Source organism: Macrosteles quadrilineatus, unplaced genomic scaffold (assembly GCF_028750875.1).
Source record: "Macrosteles quadrilineatus isolate MER2022 unplaced genomic scaffold, UCM_ALF_1.0 Scaffold_7__1_contigs__length_78375512, whole genome shotgun sequence".
Lineage (NCBI taxonomy): Eukaryota > Metazoa > Arthropoda > Insecta > Hemiptera > Cicadellidae > Macrosteles > Macrosteles quadrilineatus.
In genome coordinates, this window is record NW_026542600.1 from 49,701,796 (window position 1) to 49,714,344 (window position 12,549).

The window sequence follows — 12,549 nt, forward strand, 5'->3', positions numbered from 1 at the left end:
TAGATTTTACACTTTCAGAGTGACTTTTTTAGTGCTTCCAAACCAACTTGCTTGTCCTAAGAATACATTAATTATCAAATGATTACTCAGAAATGTATTTACTTTTTTAAATTCATTATGCACCTAATATTTTTGATCATGGTTTAATTATTTCACCAATTTCACCATTTGCTCTTGTTATTCCATTTCGCTCATATTTCACATACCTCCATTTTTTCTTCTTTCTATTTTTTTAAATAAGGATTTGTTTTGGTGCGACTACAGTCAACACACAGGCTTACCCATGCCGGCTTACTCCATAAAACTATGTACAATTTATTGACATATATGTTAAAAAAGGTTAATTTAATTTATTATTGATTAATTTAGCATTCATGTTTTTTGTTTTCTACATTTAGTTTTGCACATTTTTGTCAATCATTTTGTTGGAATAAACATATAATTAAGGGTGCGCTTTACCTCAGCTTGGAAATCTCAGCTCGGGCTTCAGTAGCTATGTTTCATCATTGGACAGCGCTGCGAGAAGCGCTTGCAGACGTTTCCAAGATTACTGTTTTAGAATTAACAAATAATGATAGCTACGCACTTCTAAACGGCTTATAGTAGTACAAAGACCAATCTATAATTCTGCGTTTTTCAAATGTTCAAAAAATGTTTTTTTCAACAAGTTAAGGCTAGTTGAAAAGACCCTTTTTTCTTGTACTACAACTCAAGTTTATAAGGTGTGTATTTTAAATAATTGAAATATAGAAACAAAGAACTATAGAAAATTTCATCCTCTTTAATATGAGACCTTAACTTTGATTCTACCTTCAATTTAGCAGGTAAAAAGAGAAATCTTGCAAACCCTTGCATTCGATTGCGCGTCAGGGGTAAAGCGCGCCCTTAATTCATTCATGTGTACAAAACTACAATTTTAGGAATGAACCAAAACTAACTTACATAAATGAGCTTCAGATGGCCGGACCGTCGGGGCAGCTTGATCCCAAACACGTGCTTTATCTGGGAACAAAACACCAAGACAGCTGCTCCCGTGGTGAACCCGCTGACCAATGTATCGGACATGAGCACACTCAATGAACCGAGTCTAAAAATTCCGAGTACTACCTGGCAAAACAAAGTATAAGACTAGAGTATATTTTTAACTACTAAGAGTAAATCTTTTTAATGAACTAAATGTTCATAATGTTAAATTTGGTAGGAAATGGTAAACACGGATCAGAAAATTGGATTTTAAGTAAACAAAAAAGATATAGTTTTTAAACAAAATATTGAGAAAATTTTACTTTTGACTTTTGAGGATGGACAATGGAGATTAAAGCATAATTGGGAACTGAGAGAATTATTTAAAGATTCAGATATTGACATTTAGATAAGGAGTAGAAGGATAAGGAGTAGAAGGATAAGGTGGGCGGGACATATGATAAGAAAAGAAGACAACTCTTTACCAAATAAAGTACTGGAGAACAACCCAGAAGGAAGAAGACCCCTTGGTAGACCAAACTGAGATGGTGGGACCAAGTAGAAAAGGACATAAGAAAACTGGGTAGAAGGAAGGACGCAAGATGCAGAGATGTACGGAGGCAATATGTTGGGAAGGCCAAGTACAATTTAGGGTACCAGTGGCCACAGCAGTAAGTAATCCAAAACCAGAAACATAAAAGATTATGTGCCACAAGGGTCTGTTTCGGGCCCTGTACTATTTCTGGTAGACTGGTACCTTTTTGTAATTTGGACACATTAAAATCAGTTTATTATTCGTTAATTCACTCACACATTCTTTATCGTATAGAAATGTATGACGCAACATCAATTATAAATCTACAAAGAATCCTACATGTTCAAAAAGTAGCATTTAGGACTATGCTTAAACTTCCTGATGATGCTCATTGTAGAGATCATTTTTGTAATCTGAAAATTAAGACCGTCTTTATTCTTTATATTTACAGTAGACTCCCTCTTAACCGGACACCTTTTAACCGGACATCGGTTTACCTGGACTACACTCAGCAGAAATGACATCTCTTTAACTGGACAATTTTTATCAGCACATCGGTTTAACCGGAGTGGATCGGCAGGAAGTGGGAGGTACAGAAACGACCGTTCTTGTGGGAAAGATGAGACCAGTAATCACGTGTCTGAATTCAATGCTCTCCTAAATTTAAGTCAACTACTGTATACAGTATGCATTTAAACGGTCCGTTTTAACAAATTTTTGAGAACGTCGGTTTAACCGGAAAAATCGCTATCCGGACTGGTCTCGGTCCCGAGTAGTCCGGATAAGAGGGAGTTTACTGTATACAGGGTTAGGCAAAAGTCTGGAACCCCCGAGTTAACTTTTTAACGCGTTGCAGTAGGAAAACCAAACTCGGCACATATTTACAACATAAAAAATCACACTTTTTCATCAAAGTTACAACTTTGCCCAAGCCCCCAAAATTAGGTATTTTGGGGGCAACCCCAAATTTTCAAACGCAAAGACCTATCATGTGGCCCGTCATTTTAAAGGGTTTATCAAGAGAAATTGAATGGCGCAAACCAGAGCTCAATATTGCACCCCTAACTGGGGGTGTCCAGACTTTATCTTGCTTGCTCACCTTAAATTGCCATTTTGATTAGGGGTGCGATATTGAGCTCTGGTTTGCGCCATTCAATTTCACATGATAGGTGTTTACATTTGAAAATTTGGGGCTGACCCCAAAATACCCCGTTTTGGGGGCTGGGGCAAAGTTGTAACTTTGATGAAAAAGTGCAATTTCTTATGTTGTAAATATGTGCCGAGTTTTGTTATCCTACTGCAACGCGTTAAAAAGTTAACTGGGGGGTTCCAGCCTTTTGCCTAACCCTGTAGAACAGTATTACATGTAAAAATAATGAGGAGACTTTGCCATGACAACGAAACATTCACACATATAATACAAGAAATCAGGAAAATGTTTAAATTAATAATTCTAAAAAAACAATTTTGAACAAAAATCCAACTGTTCCTGGGATAAAATAGTATAACTACCTTCCCAAAATAATAAAAGCCAAAAAAAGTGTAAAATGTTTTGAAAGGAAATTAAAAATATTTTTGGTGACCAAGGTGCTTTACAGTTTTGAGGAATTTTTCAGTTTTTAAGTTAATTTAAATTATTATTGGTTTATATAAAAATATTATCAGTTTTCTTTCTTGTCATTAAATATGATGTATAGTTCTGACTGCCATTCATGTATACTCTTGTATATTTTTGGATAAAGTATCTTTGAATTGAATTTAATTATGTAAGTAATATTAAATTTATTGTTTGCAAGTCCATTTTTGACACTGCAAATTTTTACTTGGTACTGTATGAATAAAGATATCAGACTAAAAAACTATGCGGTAGTAAAATTTGTGAGGATTAATTGATTTAATGACACATTCCTAATAGTAAAAACATGTTAGTTTACCTGCCATATGCCTACAACCAAACAAACAATGGTAGCCACCTCCAATGGTGTGTAGCTTTGTTCTGATAAGTCGGTATCGGTAGCTACTGGGTGATCAGGTGACGTAGAGTACTTCATCACTGGCTTACCAGCCATCATGCATACAATCGCAAATGTCCCTACGCAAAAACATACAAAATAGAACGATGAGCCAAATGGCAAAACGAGATTTCTAGAACTATGATTGGAGGGAAAGAATACGGGTGCGCCACAAGCCGGAGATGCATCACGGTGTGATAGGACGTCCTTGGGAAGGTCTCTGTATAAATCACGGTCTAAAATAATTTAAAGTAGCGGTGCTGGATGGTCAAATAAATTTTGGTTGTTTCCAATCATTTAAGCTTGTATCTCAAAGGGATACACTTGCAACACCTTAAAAAAGGGGGAAACGTGCTATAAAAGATACACCATTTGGGTGCAGCACTTGTAGTGTGTTGTTTGGGTTCAGTGTGATGAGGGGTCTGAGTTGGAAGAAGGTCAGACAGTAACAAGGTCCCCCAACAATCTCTGGGAATTATTTTATTTTACAAGGCCCACTTCAATTTTTGATTAACATCAAGCTTCTACTGCTATCCTATTAAAGCTATCTTATTGTTGACTGAATTCATTTACATTTAATTCTTCAAACCTAGGGGTAAATAACACTACATTTTATTATTTTAATAATTATAGTGTTATATACTGTATGTAGCCTACCTTTAAAATTTTATTTTCAGGTAGTTCAAAATTAACCATATTACTCATTACAAAAGAGATTGAAAACAAGACTTTTTTTGTGTGCCACCATCACATCCTAGGATTTAGGCTCTAGCCCAGTGCCGTTTTGCACATTACTTCAAGCTAAATCTATAGGGTTTACGCCATTTTCACTTAGGCTACGGCCACACTTGGAGACTTGGTCACCACAACATAGAATAAAAGTATGTTAAGTTAAAATTACGTGATTGGGGGGATTTGAACCTGGGATCTCAGAGACCAAAGTCTTGCGATCTACCACTAGACCAGCTTGTTCTTCCTGCATTTAATTTTCACTTAACATTATTATCAATAATTACCCATGGAAACATGCCGCGACGATCCCAGAAAGAAGTAAGCCAGGACAGGGAAAAATGCCATGTACAGGCCCACAATGGGCGGTACACCAGCAAGGCTAGAATAGGCCATCCCTAGAAAAAAGTCACAATAGAAAACTATTAAATTATACTGTTGACAAAATATCTAACTGATATACGGTATATATTTATATTTAAGGCAAAAATGTTGTTCAGAATGCATTTACAATTCTCTCCTAATAACCTCTTACACTTAGAGACTGGGAGGGTGTGAAATACCAAAAACATCACATCACCAAAAATAATGATAAATTCAATTTATAAATTACGTTCAACTCATGAAGCCTTTTTATGTACTCCTTCACTGTTTTAAGATCAAATTAATCAGTTTGTTCCATTTTGGTATCTAAAGCAATCTGGCTGTTAGGTGTGTACTGTATTCAGGGCAATAAAAAATGCTACAATAACCATACCTTGCAAAAAGTAACATACGTTAAACACAGTAGGACCACAATAACTCAAACCTTGATATCATGGTAGCTCAAAATGGTAAAAGTACCTTTATTTTTTAATATTAATCTTGATGAAGTTGAAGTTGAATTTCACCGTTTTGCAATCTATAATACTGAACCTCTTATTGCTAGAAGTTGTATCCCAAACAGTGTAGGTCAGCTGTGAGTCGAGACTCGGCAAGAGAGATGCTTGCATCATATTATATCCAGTTCGGTGTTTTAATAGTAGGCCTACATGTATTTCATGTTCGTTTTTTGTATGTGTTCGATTTTAAACTCTGACGTGACCACATGTGTCGAGAGTCCGAATAATCTTGTTGTCTGAGTGATGATCTTATCTAAGACTTAATAACTGGGTGACTAAAAACTGTTTGAGTGCAGTAGTCCGAGATAAATTCTACATTACAAGTAAGTACAAAACAAACCTTGCGGGATGTGCATAACAGCCACAGTAAATCCTGAAATAACATCAGATACAAAATCTTCTTTCACATTGTATTTTGGCAGCCAGTTTAACACAGGAAACACGTAAGTGAAACAACTCCAGATAGTCAAGTTGCTGGATCTTCTTAGATTTGATATTAAACCTGAAAACAAAAATAATTTTTAACAAACTCTCCAAAGGGAAGACCTAGGTCTAAGACCAGTGTACAGTGTGTGTGTGTGTGTGAGAGAGAGAGAGAGAGTGCCAACACACACATAGAGTGACAAGATTAATCAAAGCTTAAGATGCTCACATGACATTGATACATAAACAATTTTGATTAAACTAGGAAAAACAGTTTTAGAAGATCCTATTAGACACTGAAAAGGTAATTCTTCTATAGTAAATATTTTTTCAGCAGCTACCTGGCACTTCTAGCACTCCTTCCCTTCATCCAGACCCTTCCTGGTCCAATTTAATAAACCATTTCATAATTTCCAAATCCCCCAAAATATCATGGCTATTTCAATGTTTTTTAATAGTCCCATAAGAGTGAAAACCAATTAGAATAGTACATAAAGTAAGAATACGACGTTGGTCTCCAATTCAAAATAGCTCCATTGGCTGTGATGGAAGCTCGTCGGAGAGTTTAATTTATGAACAACTCTTGCATGTGTTAAAGAAAAAATCCTACCTGGTGGTTTCTTGATTGCGTATTCACAGTGTTGATTGAACGCTGGTTGGTTGCAGGGACGAATCAAAGGCTCGTCCTTAGTACCATTGACCAATGGAGCGCTGTCCATTTTTACAACACTGAAACATAGTAAATTTGCTCAGTTAAAATGAGAGATATAATTATAAATATCAATCAATTGTCAAACAAACACAAAAAAACAGTAAGTATACCCACTCGCGCCACATAAAGGATGGGTGAAATTAATATTCCACAAAATTATATATGCAGCTCAGAAAAATCCTTCCTATAAACTTACACTCAAACTGTCTACTTGGGCTTCTACGTTAGACAGGTTGATTGTCTATGAATTACACATTAAAATTATCATCAACACTGACGGATTTGAACCATGTAGAATTATTAGCGTTGTCTCTTAAAACATGGAACATCTTACGGTCCCTTTGTTCAGACCTATGTGGGTAAAATAACTTCTATATATTCATAGTATAGGTAATATATGAGTACACTTACTTTGTATTATAAATATTTTGAAATCATCTTGAACAAAGTAAGGCTGGAATGTGAATCCAAACACTGATAAAATGAAAAATATTTTAAATAAACTAGATAATAAATTCACACAACCAATCCGATGGTACCTACCTCACTGATAAATATTTTTCTCCAAAATTAACTAGGGAACATGTATTTAATTTATTGAACTTATGTGGAACAAATATTTGCTGCAGCTTATGCTGTTTATTATAACAATATAACTGTTTAGAAATTAAATTCAAAAATTATTTTACAAAAGTCATTTTCAAACAATTTTTAGAATTGTAATTCATGTAACAAATTTAGTTTTGGTTAGTAAAATTCTAACATCCAGTAATCTTAACAAAAACAAAAAATTACAATGATTACTTAATTAATTTACTCAAATTTACTACACAAAACCCAGAGTTTAAAAAATACTATACAGAACATAGAGAAAGAACACTTGAAATTAAACAAAGCATCTGTGATGCACAATCAGAGAAACTAACACATGTCATGCTGACATTTCATATCAATCCATTGCTGATTGGGAAGACTTAGTGATCAAACCAATTACAATGACACTCACAGCTGATGATATAGTAGAATCAGCTGTGTTTTAGAAAAATGTTCTTTTACAAATCCAACGAGTTTTATAATCATAGTAAAACTCTTTTTCTATAGAGGTTAATTTATCAACACCTTCAATAGTAACCAGTTTAACACATTTAATTAATCGTAATTTGAAAATGAATTAAGTTATTGAATCAGCATATGCAATTTTCATGGTAAAGTTCAAAATCACACAAAACCTTTACCTATATGTACACATTGGAGCATTGGCCTCTTATCAAATGGAGTATGGTTAGAAAATATCAACAACACTTATCTTTTCACAATCATCAGTGGGAAAAAATATAACAATGCAAGTTGTTACGATGACAACAATCGCATAAGAGGCAGTAAAAAAAAATGTCTTGTGCCATTATATTGAAAAATGTTAGTCACAATGGCCTACTCATTAAATCAATTTTTTTGTCAGAATTTGTTTAGCTACTAAACTCAGCTTATTGCTATGATATAGTAATTATTCACACATGTTAAGAATTTTTAAAAATCTGCTTGCTAAGTTGGAATTAAATATTAAAAGTATAATTATCAGTAAAAAATTAATGTAGCATCCTTGGCATTTGATTAAACAATTATAATTTAAGTACATACCTTTTAAATACTACAGAAAACAATCTTTGTCTATGGTATAAAAAGATTTTCTGTAAAAAGTGAAAATTGTAACAAAAATAATAATAATTTGTCTATGTTTATACTTTAACAAAATTAGTTGAAAATTGAGATCTTTGCACCTGTTTTATGCTCTCAGTGAAATGAAATTATATTCTTAATATTTTACCATACCAGGGCTGTTTTACTCAACAGTTGTTTATACATTATCAACTATCCACAGTTCACAGTTCATTCTTAATTTGTATGTATGACTTTCCATCAATTATTAACAACACAAACTAATAGTCCTAATCTAGATTGGTAAATTTGTACCCGCGGCTCGTCCTGTACCAACAACATGTTGTGCAAAATTATAAGAAGAAGTAAATAGCTAATGCCAGTCATGCTGAAATTGCATATAAATATTAAAGTGTTCTTTGACAAAATTCTTGTTTTTACTAAGTGCATAAATGTATAGAGAAAATTTGTTTGGCTTAAAATGTAGGCCACAACTTTAGCTTAGGACCCTTCAAACGGTTCAGAGATAATATATCATGGTCTGACTAAAAGATATTATCCAAAAAATGAAATGATACCCAATTGTGATAACCTAGAGTGATAATGAAACAATCAAAGTGAATAACGGCTCAATTATTTCACCATTTTGTCAGAATGAATGGCAAAATTGATTGTGAGTCTAGTGAGTTATAGACATTCAATTTTGTGATACTACATTGAGTAGGTTATTGAAGGACTTGCAAAAGTGCAAAATTGTGTACGAGTCCAACTACTTATCAAAATATTTAGAAGATATTCCAATCAAGGAATTAGCTTAGCTATCAGCCCAGGACACTAAATTACTATGTTGTTGTGAGATGTTCATTAATATATTACCAAACAATTTATTAAATTTAGCGAATTTCTCTATAGGGACGTAGCAATAACCGTAGGTGACACAGTAAGACCAGTTAGAGATTGAAGACCTAGGCCCGGGACCAATTTACTTTTGCATTTTGATGTCCCAGTGGCTAAAAACACAATTCGTTCAAATTTTTTATGTATATATAACCTGTATTATGTGGGTGTCGGGGAGCGATCTGGCGTAGTGGTTAGAGCGCGGGACTTCAGTCCCTGAGAACATTTAATTTATTTATATAAATTGGTTTGATTTATTTTTAGCATAGTTTTGACGCTACGTATTGTATTTATTACTGAATGGTATAATAAATCTCTTGAATCTCTCTCGAATCAGACATCAACTTCAACCAAAATGAGAGGCTTAGAAGCAACACTTTACATAAAATATTTTTACCCATCTTAACGTATGCAGCTTGAAACTGATCTAGGGGTCTGTGAGGGCCGCAATCCCCCCAATCGGGGTAATTTATTTGAAAAAAAAAAAATAAAAACTAAGAAGTAGGCCTAACTGAGGTATGCCTAGGTTTGAATTTTACTCTAGGATTTGCCTTCAGATTGCCCCAAAATGCATGTTTACAATTACTGAAGGCCTATTTTGTTCAAAAATATCCCCGGGGGGTGATTCCACACCCACAGCACATAAAATTATTACTTGAATTCCCGCTCTTGTATGCCACACGTGCGTTTTTTTCACGCAGTAAAATGTACATAGCTTATTCTCACGCCGGTTGAAGTCCAGGAACGGCAAAATGCATTGGGAACCCGCAGTAGATTGACGAATTCACGTTATTATGTTCTATATCTTCCTCATGGCCGAAATAGTAATCTTGTTTCTCACTAGTGACCAAGAAATATGAATGGGATATTAATTTCGATACGAAAACAACACTTAAATTATTTTATTTTGTTAACCTTTCATTTAGGCCTACCTAATTATTTTAATTTAGTATGAAAAAAAAATCTATTTATGACATATTTAAAATCAATTTATAAGAAGATTTTCATCGAATCGTTGAATTTTCTACTACATAAATGCCTCTTTACATTTTTTAGTCCAACTAAATTCCTTTCCTAAGTAAAAAATTATTAAGTGGTCCAGTAAGGTTGACCTATGTTCAGAGCCGTCTTTATAAAATGCGAGGCCTGGGGCAATACATAATTGCGAGGCCTTGTTTAACCAAGCTCACCGGGGGGTCTGGGGGGTCTGGGGGTCCCCCCCCGGAAAATTTTTGTAAAATTATACTTGTAAAGTCGTCATTTTAAGCACTTTGACGAAAAAAATTAATATTTTACAATCTGAAAATGGGCGTGAATATTATTGCTAATTACACATATTATTGTTCCAATTCCAAAGTGGATATCATAAATATTGCACACGAAATTCTTTACAATCATTAATAAAAAAAAATTAACACTTCTCCTTTACTGTGGATTGTGAATTTAATCAACACTTTGTAAATTAAACAAAGTGGCGGGATGACAATAATTAATAGTAAATGCTTATAGGCTATCTTGTTTATTTATTTTTTTGTCAAGTTAGGTTTATTGTGTTTTCGGCAGTTGGTCTGTGAAGGGTGTTTTAAAGTTAAAAAAATATTACATAAATAATTGTCAATGAGATACTTGCAAATTCGTCATTTCTTTTACACTCTGTAAATGGCCGTTAATATCATAGCTAATTGCACATATTATTGTTCCAATTCCAAAGTGAATATCATAAATATTGTCCACGAAGTTCTTTACAATCATTAATAAAAAAATGAACACTTCTCTTCACTGTGGATTGTCGTCCCGTCACTTTGTAAATAGTAAATGCTCATAGGCTAACTTGTTTATGCACTTTTTGTCAATATAGGTTTATTGTGTTTTCGTCAGTTGGTCTGTAATGGGGGGTTTAAAGGTAAAAAAATATTACCTATAATTGTCAATGAGTTTTTAATAATAAATTAAAAGAGGTAGTATCATTACAGTGTAATTGATTCACAGTATTACTTTTTACTTTAATAACAAAGATTGTTATAGGTTTATGTTTATTGCGAAATGCGAGTAGTTTACAGTCAGTCTTATCCACGCTGATTATCCATTCAATCCAGTAAACATTTACATCTGTAAATAAATTGAACTTAATTAATCATGCAATAGAACTTTAATGGCACCAGTAAGAGTAAGCGTATGACTCACTCACATTCACCGGGGTGGCTCGGTGGCTGCCGCGAGGCTCGGGTTCCGTCATCGCCGCCGAGCTGTCAAACGTTGTTTGATATTCTTTTGTGTTTTAAATGTCGTTCGTAGGTTTTTAATCGATACAACAATTGATATAGGCTAATTCATATAAAATAAGACATATTTTAGGCACATGTATCTGTCTGTCCTTTATTTTTTTATTTTCATTCCAAAACATTAACTTATTTCTAGCGATAGTTAGGCCTCGCCGGGTAGGCCTCGCCGGGCAGGCCTCGCCGGGCAGGCCTCGCTGCGCGAGGCCTTCTCCGGCGCGAGGCCTGGAGCGGCCGCTCCACTCGCTCCACCCTAAGGACGGCGCTGCCTATGTTTAAAATAAAACGTGTAGGCCTACTGTGTAATTGGCTACACCCAAAAATAGTTTACGCTCTTCTGGAAAAGATTTGATACATTTATCTTTATTTAAACTTGCTATGACGACTTGAGAAAAGCTGCGTGTTGCTCCCGCCCGTGTGGCCAGGGACAGAGCGTGAAAACAAGCTTCAAAAATGCACCCCAGTCCATTTTTCTGTGGGCCCGCGGCGGGTTATTTAGCAGACGCGCCGCATCTGCGTGAAAAACGCCCGTGTGGCCGTAGCCTTATTGTCTCAAGTTGTTACCATCACCAATTTTCAATATCTTTATGAAGTAAGCTCTACAAATTTATGGTTTGGCAACACTTTGATATCTGGCTTATCTTAGTCTTAAAGTTAACAATCGATATCGAAAGTTTAGGTTTTGGTAAGTTTTGGTTTGGTTATCAATTGGATTGATAATCCGATGGAGTCATATTTAGAAGTTTTGCATTCGGTTTTAAGAAGTGTTGGTTTGAAGCAAATCCTATACAAGTGTAGTGTTGGTCAGAATAAGAAATGGATTGGTGCTGGATCCAGCCTGGCCTGGTTACTACTACTTAAGTAGATTAGTTAAGTAAGCATAGGACTTAGCTAACCTGTGTACTATTCTATATACATACCTGATTATGGTAGGGCCTACTTATAAATTGGATAAAGGGAGCAGTCTCTATTCTTTTAAACCACAATCGCTGATAAAATTTCCTGAAGTAATCACACTGCTAATCGCTAACGACTCGATCCTGAGGGTTTTACGAGAGGACAAATGTGACTTACGACTGTGGCAGGCCTACGTGAGAGAATAACTTATGTAGTAGGCCAACTAGTGACATTGCTAAGATAAATTAGCCTCCCTTTAAACTGTCAATTAAGATAGCCTATTAAAATAGCTATTCAACGAAATAAGCATAAGCATCTAAAACAGCCTATATTATTAGAAATAGGATATTCAAAAAATGATTTGCTTTAGCTGATTGTCACTCGCTCTAAATTTACTTTCCCTCGCTCTTTTAAGAAAGTCGTAGGCCTAGGACAAGGAATTTGATACTACACCTAGGCTAGGCCTACTCTGATATAAGATTAGCCTTTAAAAATCTAAGTAGATTTTCCATTGTGAGTTGAGACCTAGGTTAAACTTTTATGAGGATTTTATACAGAAAATAAA

At 34.7% G+C, this 12,549-nt stretch overlaps 1 protein-coding gene across 4 annotated transcripts in view; it reads right to left on the reverse strand.

Moving 5' to 3' along the window:
- Window positions 1-12,549, reverse strand: part of LOC128998605 (prestin-like) — a 46,794-nt gene that overhangs the window by 21,056 nt on the left and 13,189 nt on the right. For all 4 annotated transcript variants that reach the window (XM_054424818.1, XM_054424814.1, XM_054424816.1 and 1 more), the window contains exons 2-6: window positions 6,154-6,272; window positions 5,461-5,622; window positions 4,527-4,637; window positions 3,433-3,590; window positions 943-1,107 (exon numbers count right to left, since the gene is read on the reverse strand). In XM_054424818.1, the coding sequence (XP_054280793.1) occupies window positions 943-1,107; window positions 3,433-3,590; window positions 4,527-4,637; window positions 5,461-5,622; window positions 6,154-6,272 (715 nt within the window). The remainder of the gene's footprint in view (window positions 1-942; window positions 1,108-3,432; window positions 3,591-4,526; window positions 4,638-5,460; window positions 5,623-6,153; window positions 6,273-12,549) is intronic.